This window comes from Chiloscyllium plagiosum, chromosome 13 (genome assembly GCF_004010195.1).
Source record: "Chiloscyllium plagiosum isolate BGI_BamShark_2017 chromosome 13, ASM401019v2, whole genome shotgun sequence".
Classification (NCBI taxonomy): domain Eukaryota; kingdom Metazoa; phylum Chordata; class Chondrichthyes; order Orectolobiformes; family Hemiscylliidae; genus Chiloscyllium; species Chiloscyllium plagiosum.
The window spans coordinates 60,559,807-60,578,798 of record NC_057722.1 but is presented as its reverse complement, the minus strand read 5'-3'; the positions used below and the strand labels follow the sequence as shown (position 1 = coordinate 60,578,798).

At 39.1% G+C, this 18,992-nt stretch overlaps 1 protein-coding gene across 5 annotated transcripts in view; it reads left to right on the top strand.

Moving 5' to 3' along the window:
* LOC122556114 (probable cationic amino acid transporter) overlaps nt 1–18,057 on the top strand; it is a 79,515-nt gene extending 61,458 nt beyond the window's left edge. For 4 of the 5 annotated variants that reach the window (XM_043702576.1, XM_043702573.1, XM_043702575.1 and 1 more), the window contains exons 6-8: nt 1,658–1,866; nt 2,812–3,689; nt 7,253–12,096. In XM_043702576.1, coding sequence (XP_043558511.1) covers nt 1,658–1,866; nt 2,812–3,689; nt 7,253–7,581 — 1,416 coding nt within the window. In that variant the 3' untranslated portion in view covers nt 7,582–12,096. Of the gene's footprint in view, nt 1–1,657; nt 1,867–2,811; nt 3,690–7,252; nt 12,097–16,852 lie in introns of those variants that run through there. The other variant, XR_006313467.1, reaches the window with a different exon arrangement.
* The last annotated feature ends 935 nt before the right edge of the window (nt 18,058–18,992 follow it).

Here is an 18,992-nt window from a genome sequence, read left to right as displayed (position 1 = left end):
CCCACTGACCTATTGTACTCTATGCTACTCTCTCCCCCCCCCCACCCTCCTCTAGCTTATCTCTCCACGCTTCAGACTCTCTGCCTTTATTCCTGATGAAGGGCTTTTGCCCAAAACGTCGATTTTGCCTGTCCTCGGATTTTGTCTGTCCTCGGATGCTGCCTGAATTGCCGTGCTCTTCCAGCACCACTAATCCAGAATCTGTTTATCTCTTTGCCTGGCCCTAGATCTCGCTTCAATCTGCCTTCCATTCCTCTAAGACCTCAATCCTGCTTCTGCATTTCCTCATAAGAATGGCAGTTCCCAGTTTTGCCTGCACAGCAATTCTGAATACAAGTGTATTTCTCGTAAAAAAGACATAAAAATTCATACAATTGCCTTGTGTTCCCTCAATTAAAGTTTTAAATATAAGTCTAATTGAGCATTGGAGGCATCACATGCAAGATTTAGAATGATGTTCACTTTGCCACTTTTGTTATCCAATAGGATTGGGTATGGGACCATTGACTGGTTTTCCCCTTCCTCATTTCAGGTCACTGAGCCCCACTGGCCCCATTTCTTTTATAAGGCTTGTGAACATGGACCAGGAATGAACTTGACCTTGCTAACATCTGGGTTGGGGGGTTTTCATTGTTATACATACTGAGCCTTCAATTGTAGCCACAGAATCTCTCGAACAGAACAGCCATTGTCTTCTGGATTGCATTGCTAGTTGAATATCCAATCTGATACATGTTGAGTGAAGGAGAAAACTGAGACAAGAAAGTGAATAACACAGCTGATATCTGGCTGAGAGCCTCCCTGACTGTTCCTGTTAAATGTTCCATTGCATTTATTTCAGCATTCACACTGTACTCTACAGCAATATGCTCCAGTTGAACAGTTGCCAGAAGTCCCTCCAGTAATACGCAAGCAGATGGGATAGAATAACAGACATACAATGGTAACAGAGATATCTGAATATAGACTTAACATCAAACCATTAACAGATTGGAATAAACTCTAATATACTGTAACAACATTTATTAAAATACATACTTTAATGAGTAATTTAAAAGGAATTATTAAAATGTGTTTGTTCAAACATTAAGATCAAGACAAGTTAAAATTAGTAAACTTTTTACAATAATAAAAGGGGGTTGATTTTGTTCACCCAAAGAGTGATCAATTTGTATCATAGGTATTGAGTCAAAGGTATTGCGATGGACATATATTGGTGCATTTCTGGAGAAAGAAATAATTGAGGAATATTGGAAGAAGTTGGACAGGTGGATTTAAGGGATGTGGGAAGGTGGTTTTGAGGGATATAGGGATTGAGGGATTTGGGGAAAGTTGGTTTGGTGGGATTGAAGATTATCAAGAGATGACAGATAGGTGCTGATGGAATCAACATAAAACTGGCATAGATCAATTGGGCTGAACAATAGGCTAATGATTTGATATAATTCTATATATGATAGGCCTTTCAAAAAGAAAATGATGTCCTGATATCCATCTTCTCATGGTCAGCTGTCATGGGAATGCATCAGTTGCTTTAAGGTAGTCACTAGACTCTGCTGGTTAGGCCTCTGCCTGCTATAGATAATCTGTGGATGATGGTAAGTGTTCATTGTACCATATTACTGACAGTGTTAAATGTCTGTCCTTCCTTTACTAGGTCAGTATTATCCTGACACTGATGGTGCCTTATTATGCCATTGACACGGAATCTCCACTCATGGAGATGTTTGTACTACACGGATTCCACGCAGCCAAGTACATTGTTGCGATTGGTTCGGTGGCAGGACTGACGGTCAGTCTCCTGGGCTCCCTCTTCCCGATGCCCAGAGTGATTTATGCCATGGCTGATGATGGTCTACTCTTCAGGTCGGTGGTCTCTCCTCACACTCTGGACCCTCACTTATGATGCAGGAGAGTATAACTGTGAAGGGAAGCAGTTTTGAGATTATTTGCAGTTGGGGATATGAAATGAGCTACTGTCCTTCCCTCCACTACATCAGCCATTCTGGCTTTGTCTCATTTTGCTACAAAAGTACACAATTGGTCTCATTGTCCAGCAGCCTAGTGAAAGAGCATGTCCATGTTATTATAGGGCATCTTGAGTGCTCACAGATGCAGAGTCCATAAATATTTTTAAAAGGTTACATATGAGATTCCAGCAGATGGACCACAGTGATAGATTATGCAGTCCAGATAGGAAACTCACCAGCACAGCCAATGGGTCAAATGGCTTCTTTTCTGTTCTTCACAATCAGGAAATCTTGGATAAGTTGTGGCCTGGCTGTAAGTTAGAGTTCAACACAATAACAGAGGTGTACCATACAACATATACATTGCATTTACAGATTCACTGTCATGACATTGAGAGATTCTTACTAATTCAGAATTTCTTTTAAATACATCGGTCTGTTATTCAAAGTGACCATTTGCAAAATGGAAACAGTTTAACTTCAGAAATCATACATTTTTACATCCTTAGCCTACATCTTGATGTTGTAAATTTTAGCCCAACGTTGTGACTCTTTGGCAACTATATTTGATCATGCTTTGTGAAGTAGCTACAGATATAATATAAGGTGTTGATATATAATCAAATGGAATATTTGAGATTAGAAGCAGAAATTCTTTTAAGTGGAAGCTACGTAAATTAATGAGGGATGATGGAATAGAAGGAAATGAAGAAGGGTGGGAGGAGATTTGTAGGGATCATAAACACCAGAAAAGATTGTTTGACATAAACATCCTGCTTCAAAGCTGTAATCTATGTTTCTATAAGATTGTGCTATAATATTTATGGTTATGGTTGTCTAGGTTTTTTGCCCATGTCAGTAACTACACGGAGACCCCAGTTGTGGCCTGCATTGTTTCAGGATTCCTTGCGGGTCTTCTTGCCCTGCTGGTCAGCCTACGGGACCTTATTGAAATGATGTCCATTGGAACCCTTCTAGCCTACACCCTGGTATCGGTGTGTGTTCTGCTTCTGCGCTACCAGCCCGAGAGTGACATTGATGGCTTTGTCAAGTTCCTATCGGAGGAAGGCACTAAGAAGAAGGAAGGAGTGCTAGCTGAGTGTGAGAAGGAAGCCATTTCCCCTATGAGTGAAGGGGAAGACTACACTGGCCTTGGGAAGAACACTTGTGGAGCAAAGAACCTGCCATCTTTGGGCGACAATGAAATGCTTATTGGGAAACAGGACAAGTCCAGTTATAGCGTGAATCATCCTAACTATGGTACCGTGGATATGAGCACAGGAATAGAAGCAGATGAATCTGAGAACATATACTTAATAAAGCTCAAGAAGCTGATTGGACCGCGGTACTACACGATGAGGATTCGGCTTGGCCTGCCCAATAAGATGGATCGTCCGACCACTGTCACAGGACGCACAGTTACCACCTGTGTGATGCTACTCTTTGTCTTGATGTTTGTCTTCTGCTCTTTTGCCATTTTTGGGGAGGAGTACATCTATGATCGGAGCTGGTGGGCCATCCTGCTGATAATCCTGATGGCATTGCTGATCTGCTCACTGGTCTTTGTGATCCTACAGCAACCTGAAAACCCCAAGAAGTTGCCATACATGGCTCCCTGTGTTCCCTTCGTGCCTGCATTTGCCATGTTGGTAAATATGTACCTCATGTTGAAGCTCTCCAGTATAACTTGGATCCGCTTTGCAGTCTGGTGTTTTGTAGGTAAGCATGGTTAAATATTTCAGAGTACATTATTGATGCTGAAATTGGGCTAAGTATTCTAATTTCATCTTTAAATAAAAAGCATCAGATCTGACTATGAATCAATTAGTGTCATCCATGCAGAAATATCACTGTGCTAGTGTTTGAAATTTTAACAAATGCACACTATATAGAAAGCCTCAAAGCTTTTTCTAGAAATTATAATTGTAATGTTGGAAGATTAATGACTGGACTTCCACAATGTCCCTTAGGTGATACCTGATTGATGGTTTTCTCTCTGCTGCATCCTAAGTAAATTTATGGTCAGTCTTAGCCCAGTCCTTTGATATTGGCCAAAAGGAGAATGAAAAAGGACAGTGAGAGAGACATTTTCTTATACAGAAGCTTGTTTGAGCTTGGGCAGTTGGGGGAATTGTGTGGTGTGGGGTGGTGGGTAGCTGGGAGGCAGTGGCCTTATTCTGTTGTGTAAAATCCACAGGTTTGATGGTCCTCCAATGTGCAACAAAAGGGCATCCACAAAAGGTGACACAAGTTCAAATCATACCTTGCAGAGGCCATAAAAACAGTTCTAATAAACACAAATGTTACAATGGTGCTGAGAGAATAGTAATCTCAAATTAAGACTCATGCACTTTATTAGAGAAGGGACTAAGTGGAAGCTTATGAGACCTGTATCTAATCTGGCAGTGACCAATGCCAGTAATGGCAATGTCTGTTCTGCAGACGTAAAATGAGCATAGCTTCATTGGCTCTAATTCCATGCTTAAAGATCTGCAGTGATATGGGGTTGTCCCATTTTTCAAGTATCCTTGGAAGCTACTGAAAACAGATCTTATGACCCTTACATATTGTCACAAAGGAATCTAAGACCAGATTTAGGCCAGTCAGTGATATTGGATACCAATACTTAAATGCCATGCTATGCTTAGAAATATTTAGAAAATATCATTTTTTTGTTGTTAAATTTACAATGCATGCAATTCTGGTCTACTTGCTAGCTGAAGGATGTTGTGAAACCTGAAAATGTTCAGAAAAGATTTGCAAGGATGTTGCCAGAGTTGGAAGATTTGAGGTATAGGGAGAGGCTGAATAGGCTGGGGCTGTTTTCCCTGGAGTGTCAGAGCCTGAGGAATGATATTATAGAGGTTTATAAAATCATGAGGGGCATGGATAGGATAAACAGACAAGGTCTTTTCCCTGGGGTGGGCGAATCCTAACTAGGGGGCATAAGTTAAGGGTGAGAGGGGAAAGATATAAAACGGACCTAAGGGGCAACTTTTTCACGCACAGGGTGGTGCATGTGTGGAATGAGCTGCCACAGGAAATGGTGGAGGCTGATACAGTTACAGCATTTAACAGGCATCTGGACGGGTATATGAATAGAAGGGGTTTAGAGGGATATGGGCCAAGTGGTGTCAACTGAGACTAGATTAGGTTAGGACATCTGGTCAGCATGGACGAGTTGGACTGAAGGGTCTGTTTCTGTGCTGTACATCTCTATGACTCTATGACTTTGCTGAAGTGAAGTAGCTGTGTCTCTTCTTCTCCACAGAATTCACTCTCTTTATCCGTGACTCCACTTAAATTCAACCGCTATCCTCCCCCACCTCTTGCCAAACCCCCAACCATGCCATCACAGGATTTAAGCTTAATAACCTTCTGTCAGGTGCTTGTGAGGCAAAAGCCCTGACATTCATCAGGTGACCTGCCTGTGAACTGAAAGCAGCAAGTTGCCCAAACAATTTTAATGAAGCCTAAGCATGCTTGGGTTCTGTTTGTTTGGGCATGCCCTAAAGTGTCCTGTGGTCACTGAATCCTGTTGGACATAAAATTCTGCCTCCAAACATTACAGGGCATATGTGATGTCACTGGCACAATAGGTTCACTGTGTTAGGCCTAGATTTTTTTTTTCTCTTTTTAGCATTTTAAAATAAGTTAGTATTGTATCATGCACTATTTACTCTGAACTTGCTTCTTAATTCACACCTTGTATTCACATTTCAATGTTGTCTCACCCCAAATGCTACCTTTGTTACCTTCATCAATTTGACAACCATCTGACATCTCTGTGCTCCTCAAATTCTGGTCTCTTGAGCATCCCCAGCGTTACAAACTCCATATTTGACAGCTAAGCTTTTAGGAATTCCTTCCCAAAGCATTCTCTTCCTCTCTTTCCTCAAGAGATTCATTAAAACTTGCCTCTTTGACCAATCCTATCCTAATGTTGCCTTTTGTGGCACAGTATCAAATTTATTGGAAGCAATTTGGGAGATTTTACTATGTAAAGAGGTCTACATAATTGCAAGTTGCTGCCACCAAGATGACCCCAATCCACTTTGCAAACACAATTCTTGTACCCTTGAAAGGAGACGAAGGTTGGCTGAAATCAAAAGATGAATCATTTTCCCAAAAAGATAAAAGGGTGTCCCAGACACAAAATGTTGTTAGGCTAGATTTTTGTTGATTATTCTCCTCATCTTTTTGATCGCGTTATCCCATATTGTGTATCCCCTTTATGCCTTCTCATTTGAAGGGCAACCAGGAAGTAACGATTAGAGAAAAATATGAAAATGCTGAAAGGAGATTTTCTGGGGAGAGCTCACATTAGGAGGCATTTTCATAAATATAGAGCAACCTTTTCGTTTGGCAGGTAAATCACTCAAATGGATACAAATAAGTTAGTTGGCAAAAGAACAGTGGGATGGTGACAAAATAAATGTTGTTCAATTGTTGTTATGATTTGAAATGAAATAGTTACTTAGGATAGAAAGAATTTCAGAGTTATAGAAGAGAACAAGGGTTGGGATGAATGGGATTTCTCTTTAACAGCACCTTCTGTTCTGTATCATTCTGTGATTGATTCTCAAATGCCATGTTTAGCATTAGATATCAGCTGATTGCAGAAAGAAGAGGATTGTTGAGGCCACTTGGTTCAAGATTAACTGGAAAGCATTTATAAAATTACTGTTCCATTGAAAAATGCTGACTTATCCTGCATTTATTGCCATTGAGATTGCTGCTAATGAATGGTCCCCTAGTATAGGCACACCCATAGTGCTCTTAGGAAGAAAGTTTCAGGGTTTTTACCCAGATAAGGTAAAGGAATAGATACAGTCCCAAGTCAGGGAGGCGGAAGCTTTGGAGGCAATCTTAAAGTCATAGTGTTCCCTCAATAACTCAGACAAACTTGGTTACCAAGGCCAAACTCTTCAGAGACCATGAGTCAGCAAGAATTGTGCCATAATTTCTAAACATAAATACAATTGTGATACTGGAAGGAACACACTCAGTAGCCATCTTTATGGAACAGCTAGGGAGATGTGAGTTGTTGAATAGCCTTCCCTGCTTTTTTTAAAAAAAAGAAATTCCTCAAAATCATGTGGCACAGAAGGTCATTTCAGCCCATTGTCCCCTGCTCGCTCTTTCAAAGATCCTTCCAATCACTCCATTTGCATTTCCCCACCTCCACAGTCCTAACATATCATCACATCAAATATCTGGTTCTCATCTGAATATAATTTTTGAGTCTACTCCTGATGGCAGTTTTGTTTTCCCATTGCTAGGATTACTCATTTATTTCGGATATGGAATTTGGAATAGTAGCCTGGAGATTGGAGCACGTCAGGAAGCCCTGAGCCAGAGCACGTATCAACGCTACGACGTGGATGACAGCTTCATGGTGGATGAGAGTTTTGCCTACCCAGAGGAAGAGATGACTCAACACCAAGAGGAGTGGCCACCAGCAGAGCAGATGGGGTATCAGTCCAAGCAGGCAATGCCTGACATTGTTGGAAATCACAGGACCTACAACAAAGGCAGAAGTAAAGGGAAGTATGTCGGGAAATCAGAGGCACTGATTGCAAATGATGAGCTAGATAATTCCCCAAAGTAAAGGGTACTGACCCTCATACCCTTGAGCTAGATCTTGGACATGATCTCTTTTATATGAAAAAAAATGCTGTCACGTGACATTAAAAAAGGCAATGTGTTTGTTTAATTTTTTTCAAACTTCACTCTTTTCATTCTTAAAGGGTTGTCATTTTCCTGTATAAATGTTTGGCAAACTTTTATTGTTCAGGAAGACCAAAATTGTGTTATCACAGGGATATGAGTGGATGGGGTGATTCTGTGTAACTCATACTGCCCTGGAGTTTCATGCACTTACAATTATATTGCAAAAAGAATTTGCCAGATATTTATTGCAGGGCTCCTTTTAATCAGTAAATTAAGCCAAAAAAAAACTTTCTTTTGGAAAGAATACACTCCACCCAATTGAAATCCCAATACATTACAATGAGGTGTGAGTGTGAATATTCCAGAATGACATTAAATTTAACACAAAGCCAAAAGGAAAGTTCAAGTTGACATACATATTACTATAATGTTGAACCTTGAGAGCAGAAAGAGTTGTGTCAGTTTATTGAGTACATTCTTGTTATACGTTCAGAACTTAATGAATGCTTGACCTTAGAGGCTTGATAAAGACCTGATAAAAGGCACTCAGCCTCAAAAATGTGTAAAAGCAACATGTTGCCTTTTACAAATCTAGAACAACCCAGACTCAGTCCTTAATTTGTGCTAAAGTAGCCAGTTGTAATCAGAGTGTTGACGGGTCAGGTTAGCAAAAGCCCCATTGTGCCTAGTTAGACAAGTGACAACATAATACAATCAGCCAAGTTCCTTGCCGTCTAACATAATGACCCCCCCGCTGTGCATACATTTTTATAGACGGGCTTGGATGGGATGCAACTCAGTGTTGAATACCCTGCTGATAATCACAGTCTTTTTGTTCAAAAATGAAGGAGGTGGACATTTGAAACTGCAGCCGCACTGTGTGTCACCATCTTGAGAGCAGAAACATCAAGCTGTGCTGATAAAGTGCAGATCACATCTGGTAGACAAAGATGTGTGGGGCTCTTAGGAATTATAGCGTCTTTCACTGATTTAATGAGTGAAATTTACAACTTTAGTTCATTTCATAAGTAACAATTCCTTTATGATAGTAATGTTTGCTGCCCCTTCATCTTTCAACACTATATCTGTGTAGGCATGAGGAATTATTATTGTTATCAAAAGTTACACAGTTTATGTTTTGAAGGACTGGATTATATTTCCTTCTGATTATCCAACAATATTTATGTAAACTGTTCAAGTTTTTGAACTAGTCTATAAAAAGCCCTTCCTTTAGAAATTAGGCAGGGCACATACAAGGAAGACTAATTACTTTACTTCCTTTCTGGCTGATAATATTGTCCAACTAATGATCATGCAATTTTTTAAGACTCCTAAATTGCAATATTTGTTGGGAAAAATGAAGTTTACTTACATTGAAAAAAGGTGTATTCAAACATCAGTTATAAGATAGAAGCTACTGGGTGCAACTGCTATCTGAGCCCTGAGGGAAATGTATCTTTTTGTCATTCTACACAGCAAAAGTGACAGTAATTTTCTTGAAACTGCTCATGGACTTTATACAGATTCATTTTCTCATTGAAAAATTTATTTTTAACTTCAAAGGCAGTTTTTCAGTTGAGGTGGTGGGAGGACCCAATAATGACAAGGAGTGAAAGTGAAAACAATATTAATATCAAGTTGAATATTGTTTGTTTTACTGTAAATAATGTTTTCAATTTGACAGTATGATAAAGAGCAGTTATTTTCAACTTGATGGTATGGAATTACAAGTTTGCATATTAAATTATTCCCTTTGCATCTCTTAATTGGATGAAAGCTCACTGCTCCAAGATTGGCTTTGAATATTGAAGCTGGATTGGTTGACAGTTTCTACTGAAGGCAGCCTATACTAATTGATAATAGTTCAATGATGTTCATTGGAGTCATATGATGTCATTGGGAAGAATCACAGCTGATAAGAATAGTGAGAGAGGGGTAGTGATTAGAAGAAGTGTCCCCAATCTCCACCCCACCACCTCTCAAATGTACCTCACAAGTGTGGAGCAATCTACTAGTACATACCTCTGCTTTAATTTGCTATTTGCATATTGCCTTGCCTTCCTTTAGGCATAAAACTTTCAAGCACTAAAATAATGTATTGTGCAGATAAAATAAACTTCTAAAAGGGGTATATTAAGTCTGAACCTCTGGCTCACTCTTGCTTCTTACATCTGAATGTACGCTATCGTGGCCTCAAAACATTGACTTTAAATCAGAATTGAAACCAGTCACAGGTATGACTTATTGCACAAACTCCCATCCATGAATTGACTTACTAGAATGCATGCCTGTGCAGTGTCTTTCTAAAAAATATTTGAAATATGTTTCTTGTTATTGCAATGTATATATATATTTCCTTGTGGTTTTTTTTTCCAAATCTGTGCACATTTTGTCGTGTTCTAACTGCATGCAATGTCTGGCACCAAGAGTAACAGAATTGAAGATCTGCATTCTATATTGTCATTGTGGTGTATTTGTTTCATTCACAAACTTCACTGGCAAGATCAGTATTGTGGATTGTCCTCTTGAACCATTGATAGAAATTTGATATGACTGAGTGAGTTACTTTGAGAGCTGTTAATGGTCAATTAACTTAATATGGCTTTGAAATCACACGTAAGCATGCACTGGCCAGAACAGCATATTTCCCTAAAGGAAATTACTGAACCAGTCAACCTTTCCCCAACAATCTAACAGCTTCATGCTCACTGTTACTGAAACCATGTTTCTGTTTCCAGTTTATAAATATTTTTAATGGGTTCTCAAACTTCCATTGTGGTATTTGAACTCTCATTCTCAGTACTATTAGTCCTATAATATAGCAACTCTAAAATGATATCCAATCTTATGTCTGTATGAAGTGCCATCGGGTTCCCATTTTCCTTTTCAACACGTTTTGGTGTTTTTCTTGGAGTGGACACCCAGAACTGACCACATTACTTAAGATGACAGCTTTTATATACTTTTCAGTACAAATCTAAATGTGTTGGAAAGCACCCCAAATTTCAAATGAAGGGTTCTGCAGGAGAAAGCAAATAGATGTTTGTACATCAAAATGGGGAAAAAAAAGGTGATTTTTGTAATGGGGGAATGAATGCTTAGGATATCCAGGAAAGATTAAAGAAACTTGTTACTTTAATGAGAAATGTCTACCCCTCATTGCTCTGTCATGATGCATGCCAGTGTTCGGTTTAGAGTCCATCTTGTTGCTGTGGGTTTGGCGTCATGTACTGGCTCAGAACAGACAACAGGTTTCTCAAAGAGACATTAATGAACACATTGAGTTTTTAATAATAAACTAAGTTTTCTGGTCATTTTTATTGATACCCAGATTTTCTTTTCAAGTGAAGCAAGCTACCCTGCTGGAACAATACTTGAATGTCAAACTAGTAACATAACCACTACACTGTTGCGTCTGCAAAATGCATATTACAACTGTACATGATGGGGAAATTCAATGTAGTGAGGAGGATAGAAATAAATTTTAGGAGCACATGGGCAGATATATGACAGATGAAAGTCAATGCAGAGAATGTCGGCTGATTCAACTTCATCAGTAAAATAAGGAGAGGAAATAAATTTTAAATAATATGAAATAAAATGTGGCACATTGGTAATGTCAATAATCTAGTAATCCAGAGCCCTGGTCTAATTACTTGGAAAAATGGGTTGAAATACCACCAAGGCCTCTGATAGAAATAAATTCAACTGATAAATCTTGAATGTATAGGGTTCATAATGGTGACCAAGATAACTACAGTCATTTTTTTTAAAATCCCATCTGTTTCAATGAGGTTACTTAGGGAAGGACATCTGCAGTCCTTCCCTATCTGCCTAAACGTAACTCCAGATACACTTGGTTAATTCTTAACTGCTCTTTGAAGTGTCCCCAGAAAGCAATTGAGTTTGAGGGCAAATTAAGGATGGACAGTGAATACTGGCCTTGCTAGAAAAAACCCTGTCCCACAAAATAATAAAGAAGACTGTCTCATCTGTGACAATATCAAAATAGTTTTGCACTTTTATGTTTGATTATACAGATTAACTGAAGTGGAGGAAAGTACTGTATACAAACACCAATAGTTAATGATTCATGGAAGTCAAAAAAAGACAGCTGAATGAACAGAATACAACATAGGACCATAGAAATATGAGACCATTTAAGTTATGATACCAATCCAGATTTTCAATAAGATCAAGTTAATCTAAATTCTAATTCAATTTCATACCTATCACCTTATTGTCATAATTTCAACATCCGTAATCAACAAAAATCCATTGATTTCAGTTTTGAAATGATCTGTGAAATAGGACTTTCCACAGTATGAGAAACACGGAGCACTGTTAGCAAGAGGTTGCTGTGTATGTTGTTTAAATGGTTAAACACTGTATTAATGATTAGGAGAAGGTGAGGACTGCAGATGCTGGAGATCAGAGTCAAGAAGTGTGGCACTGGGAAAACACAGCAGGTCAGGCAGCATCCGAGGAGCAGGAAAGTCGATGTTTCGTTAATAAGCCTAATACATTGCAGATGAAGGATTTATGCCCGAAATGTCAACTCTCCTACTCCTTGGATGCTGCCTGACTACTTGTGCTTTTCCAGGCCACACTTTTTGACACTGTATTAATGATGTTATGGAATAGAATTCAAAATGTAGAGGGCATGCTCAGGGATGTTAGCAAGGATAAAGGATTGGCTGACTGTCAGAAAACTGAGTACGTATGAATAGGTATTTTGTTGATTGTGAAGATGAGACAAGTGTTATCCCAAAGGACCTATGTTGGAGCCTCAAGCTTTTGCAATTTATGTCAATGACTTAGAAGAGGGGAATAAGAGCATTGCAGCTAAATTTGCCAATTGCACCAAAATAGGGATGAAATTATGTTGTGAAGAAGACACAAGGAATTTGCAGACAGATAGAAGTACATTCGTGAGCTGGGACGAATCTGGTTGATGAAATAATGTAAGAAAATGTGCAGTTTCTCATTGTGGCAGGAAGAATGCAAAAACAGATTATTATTTAAGAGGAAAACGATTGCAGAATTCCAAGATACAGAAGGATTTAGGCATTCCAGTACATTACTGAAAATGTATTGCTGGAAAAGCGCAGCAGATCAGGCAGCATCCAAGGAGCAGGAGAATCGACGTTTCGGGCATGAGCCCTTCTTCAGGAATGAGGAAAGTGTGCCAAGCAGGCTAAAATAAAAGGTAGGGAGGAGGGACTTGGGGGAGGGGCGTTGGAAATGTGATAGGTGGAAGGAGGTTAAGGTGAGGGTGACAAGGTGAGGGTGATAGGCACCTTCCTTGCTTTTCTAGCAACACATTTTCAGCTCTGATCTCCAGCATCTGCAGTCCTCACTTTCTCCTATTCTAGTGCATTAGTCAAAAAATGATAGTCTGTACACAGCACGCATTCAAGAAGGCTAATGGGATACTACTGTTTATTATGAGAGGAAGTGAATATAAAAATAAGGATGTTATGCTTCAAATATACAGGGCACTGGAGAGACTGCATTTCAAATTCTATGTGCAGCTTTGTTCTTATTTAAGGAAGTACAGAAATACATTGTCGGTGTTTTAGAGGAGGTTGACCAGATGAATAAATGGAATGAGTGAGTAGGTTGGAAAAGCTGGGTTAGTTTCCATTAGAGATTAGAAGAATTGTGGGTGACTTTATTAAAATATGTAAGATGCTAAATTTTCTTGACATGGTAAGAGTATTTCCTCACCTAAGTCAGTCTAGAACTGACAGCCAGTATTTTAAAACTGTGGGTTGTCCTTTTAGAACAGAGATAAGGAAAATTGTTTCTTCTCTGGAGGTTTTGCAATTTTGGATCTCTCTGGTGCAGAAGGCAATGGACATTGGATTATTAAATATATTTAAGGCAAAAAGTAGGTAGATTCATGTTGGGAAAGGGAAGCAAAAGACATTGGGAGTAGGTGAGAATGTGCCATTTGAAACATAAACCATGATCAGCCATGATCTCATTGAATTATAAAGCAAGTTCAAGGTGGTGAATGGTCTACTTTTGCACCTCATTCGTATATTCATATGAGCTGGTTGAAGAAGTAATGGCAAATTCATTCAATGTTTCTGTTTCTGAAGTGCATGTTCTGAGGAATTGGGAGCTTATTGGAGTTTGGTGTTGGTAGGGGTATGAATGGACAAAGCCTGGATGGCAACCAAATGTACTGAATAGCATGACTTTCTGTCCTTCCCAGTTATGGGTTACATTTTAGCTGTTTGGTATGGATGAACAAAATATATTTTATGCCTACTTAGTTGGGAATGCACTTTAAACTTTAAACTTTGGAGAGTCATATTAGACCAACATGAGTCTTTACCAATTCCATTTATCTTTTCCCTCTACCTTGAGGTTTGGAGATCAACCTTGAGCTGGCCATAGTTGTTCCACCTTTTTCTTATGATATTGGTCATGTTGAATTGGTTACATCATCTGACAGAGTCATAAAGTCATAGTCATGCAGTTCTACAGCACAACAAAAGAAGATTCTGCCCATCCAGTCAGTGCCAGGCAAAAGCAATCACCCAGCTGTTCAGTCTCAGTGGACTGTAGCTATGAAAGTTATTTATTATAAAATAGAACACAGCTGCTCCCATTAATGCTCATTTACTAACAGCTCAGAACACAAATTTTAAAAGAACAATGCTTCCAATTGTTTAAATATGCCGATAAAGCAAGATTCCAATGTACAATATTTGATGTTTCTGGCACCTAACAATGAGAGGAAATCTCCCATCCCCCATCTTATGTGAAGACTGATAAGTCCCTTGCTTCCAATTCATTTTATGAATAGCATCAATCATTCGAATTGATTTTAGGGAATGTCATAAGCACCAGAGTATATTTGAAAACATAAATCTTAAACAAGGTTCATTAAACCTGTCTGAGTTTTATTTGGATGTCAGTTTGTGGGGCAAATAGAATTCAGGCCTTGACCTTGCCTGAAATCATCAAAGCTGATGTTTGAATGAATTCTCTTTGTCATTATTTTAAAGGAAAGGTAAATCCCTTGATATTATTTGATGCATAATTTCAGGAACATGATTCAGTATATCTTTTGTATGCCTCAGGCTATCATATGCCAAGGTTAATTTTGTGATAGGAAGTGACAACCTTTAGTATAATTTTTTTAAGTACTTAAACTGTTTTCAATTGTCTAGTTGAAATGAACACTGAAAAAAACACACAGGTCACTGCGCCAAATGAAAGTCACATTGCAGATGAAGGGGAAGGCATTTTATTTTTTGATTAAGTTTCATTACAGAGCAGAGAAGCATCCTCCTACTTATGAATTACTTAAGTTAGTGGATGTCCAACAAATTTTGAAGGACGTTTTCTGTATTGATATGTTGAGAAATATTAAGGACTATGATATAGTTGTTGTCAATATCACTCTACTTTTGTTGTTGTCCGGCCATTGATTTTTGCTGCTGTAGCATACACATTCTTTCATCTCAAAAGAAAGAAGAACAGATGGGATATTGACAGAATTAGAATGTAGGAGCAAATTACTGCAGATGCTAGAAACTGTACTGAAAACAACTGATACTGGAAGTTACAATGGATCAGGCAGCATCCTTGCAGAGACAGCAAGCTAATGTTTCAAGTCTAGATGACTTCATCATAGCTGAGCCAATGTTAGCTTGTTTTCTCTCCTTTTGACAGAATTAGATCCGTATAGTTTTTGCTGATTTACAGAACTGTGCTTGGAGTGTGGTTTTTATTTCCCCTCTCTGGAGATGGTGAGGAAGGTGGTTGGGAAGGCAAATAATTGAATAGAAAGACACAAACTCCCTTCCTGCCACCTTAGCAATACATTTTTGCGTCAGAAGTCATTGGTGACTTTGTTTTGTTATCCTTTATTTACCCCCACCGGTAAAAGAAAATGGACTGCAGGGAGTGGAGAAGAACCCTGCTGTTAGATACTTTCTGGTCAACTTGTTAAGTGTTGTTATTCCATACCTCTGAAGAAGACTGGAACTTGAATCTAGGTCTCCTGCCTCAGAGGTAAGGATATTACCACTCCAAAATAAAAGCTCCCTATCGCTGACCTTCTTGACCTGCAATGAATTAAAACCCATTAAGTGATCCAATTTAAAAAGTCCAGATTTCTATTACATCTCAGATTCTTCAGGGGCACAATAGGCGATGGTTTGTGTTCTTAATTAAACATCAGTTGTGAATCCAATTGGTGTCAACAGCACAAAATGTGATTGGATTTGGGACCTGCCTCCTTCTTCTACCCAGTAATATTTTACTGGGTTACTTCTCAAGTGCTGACAGACTTACTGAAGATGGAATATTGAAAGAAATATCTGCATATAGCTTTACATGGAAATATAGAAACATAGAAGATATGAACAGGAGTAGGGCATTCAGTTTTTCAAGGTTACTCCACCATTCAACAAAATTATGGCTGAGAGTTCAATCAAGTGCCCTGTTTTCAATTTTTACCCCATTGCCTTCAGCCCCAAGATCTACATCTAAATCCTTCTTGCAAGTATTCAGTGTTTTGTCTTCAACTACTTTCTGGGGCAGAGCATTCCACAGGCTCACCACTTGCTGGATGTAGAAATTTCTCATCATCTCAGTACTAAATGGCCTATACTGTATCCTTAGAGTATGAGGCCTGGTTCTGCACTCACCAGTCATTATGAGCAACCTTCTTGCTGCTGCAGTCTGTGATGAGAGAACATTCACTGTGCATTGATGTAGTAAGCTCTAAGATAGTGATCCAGCAACAAATGGAGGAACAACTGATATGATTCCAAACTTAATGGTGGTGTGTTTGACTTGGTGGAGCTCTTCCATCTTTCTATGCATTGACAGTGATGAGTTTGAGAAGTTGAATTGTCTTCAGGAGAGAGGTTATGCTTAAATAGAGGAGGGTATGGGATTTACTTGAGTGGCACAGATGAAAGGCAGGAGCATTGGCAGCATTCTAATACTCATGCTGTTAATGTATGTCAGTCCCCTAACTGATGGGGGTTGGTTTTAGCCAAAATTTCTCTTTCAATATTTGCTGAAGTTTCTATACTGCATGTCAACTGTTTGTTATTAATGATCCAATGCGTTGTTTTCATGTTGTTTGTGAATGAACGGTTTGGCGCCTAATGTCCTGCAATGTCAGTGAAAGTCCACAGTAACTGTCTTATATCTTTCACCATATCTTTTTGATCTAGTCCAAGGGTCAGCTACAAGAAGCAGTGACTCCAGGCTTATAATATCTGGGAATAGCTCCTTCGTTAAACATTGAAACATGCATGAAATTGACGCCATACAGCACAAAGCCCAGAAGTGCTGTACCTTCTCAAATAAAGGTATGGAGACCTCTTCACTGAAATCAATGGATGAATATTAACAAGGACCAGTGGACAGACAGAGGTCGGAAAGTAAATTCTGTTCTTTCACATTTAACCTCCAGTTTCACAATACTTCTCACTGCTTGTTGATAGTTTCAGTACAAACTCTACCCTGGTACTGTTTAACCCTGTGAATTGCCCTTTTGTTTTAACTCTGTAGTCTGAGTTGTAATACTGTCGAGTTTTACTTTTTTTTTCCGGGAATGATTTTGGTTGATTTTTCTGTATATTTTGAACTTTGGCTATGGAATTGCTGTATATTTGTTATCAGTATGTATACTGTGGTTTTGTTTTGGTGTGTTTTGTCTCCTTGCTGCACTTGTATCAAAACCATACAGAAAAAAAAAACAAAATTTATTGCAGAAACATCTAACGAAGTGACTCATTTATTGATTTATTTTTCTTATGCTCATGCTAAACTGTGCAAGATAAATACTGAGATTTGCAAGTAAACATGTATTATCTTGTGTGTGTGTATATATGCTTATACACACTATAAAATGGCCATTTAATATATTTGTCCATCAAATATATTTGTTTGTACTATATATATATCTATATTTACCCATACATAATACATATGAAGAATACATATGATGGTTAGTCATAGGAATGCGAGGATTCCATTCAGTCCCTCAAACCTGCTTCACCATTCAATGAGATTACGGTTGATTTGTACCTTAAATCCTTAAATCCATCTCCCAACCTTTTCTCTATATCCTAACTAATAGCCTTAGATAACAAAGTTCCATCAGTGTCAGTCTTGAAAACGTAATTAATCCAAATATCCAATCTTTGACAGGGGGCGCTAATCTGTCTTTTTCCAGTTTTCCCTCAATACAAATTAGCTTTGCATCTGCCCTGTTAAATCCCTTTGTAAATGCTTTGGAACTCATGGGAATACAAAGGCTGGCTATGGCCTGGCCTGCATAAACTAAAACCTTGGGATCATTGTGAGTTGGGGGAAAGTGAGGACTGCAAATGCTGGAGATCAGAGCTGAAAATGTGTTGCTGGAAAAGCGCAGCATCCAACGAATTCCTGAAGAAGGGCTCATGCCCGAAACGTCGATTTCCCCTGCTCCTTGGATGCTGCCTGACCTGCTGCGCTTTTCCAGCAATACGTTTTCATCATTGTGAGTTGGTACTCCTTCCAAGAAGGAGGAAGTGAGGACTGTAGATGCTGGAGATCAGAGCTTACACATGTGTTGCTGGAAAAGCGCAGCAGGTCAGGCAGCATCAAAGAAACAGGAGAATCGACGTTTCGGGCATAAGCCCTTCAGGAATCTTCAGGAATTCCTCAAGAAGGGCTTATGCCTGAAACATTGATTCTCCCGCACTCCTTCCAAGAATCTAATCTAATCTAAAAAAAGCAGTGTAACCTCCCTGAGGTGCAATTCCCAAGACTGAAAGGTACTTCAGATATGATCTAACTTGTGGATCTGTAGAAGTGATGCAACAATTATTCACTTTTGAATTCAAGCATACCTGAGATAAAAGTCATCATTCTATTACTCTTATTGGAGTTAGCACTTGTGAATAACTTGAAAGATTAGTTCTTTAATGCACAGTAATGGATTAATGTTACCTTGGAAAATCCTTCAAGCAGATTGGTGCATTTTGTCAATCTCAACAACGCATCAATGAATTTAATACATGCCGTGACGTCGAACACTTCTTCCATCGCCCCTGGCTCCAAGCTTACTTTTACAATCAGGACTCCCGCCCAACTTCCGAGGATGCCTTTGCCCGCCTCCAGCACACTCCATCCACCTGGACACTCCATGCTGGCCTATTACCTGTCCTCGATTTCTTCATTTCCAACTGCCGCCGAGACATTAACCGCCTCAACCTGTCTAACCCCCTCCCCCACTCCAACCTCACCCTCACAATGCGTAGCCCTCCACTCCCTCTGCTCCATTCCCAACCTCACCATCAAACCAGCGGATAAAGGGGGTGCAGT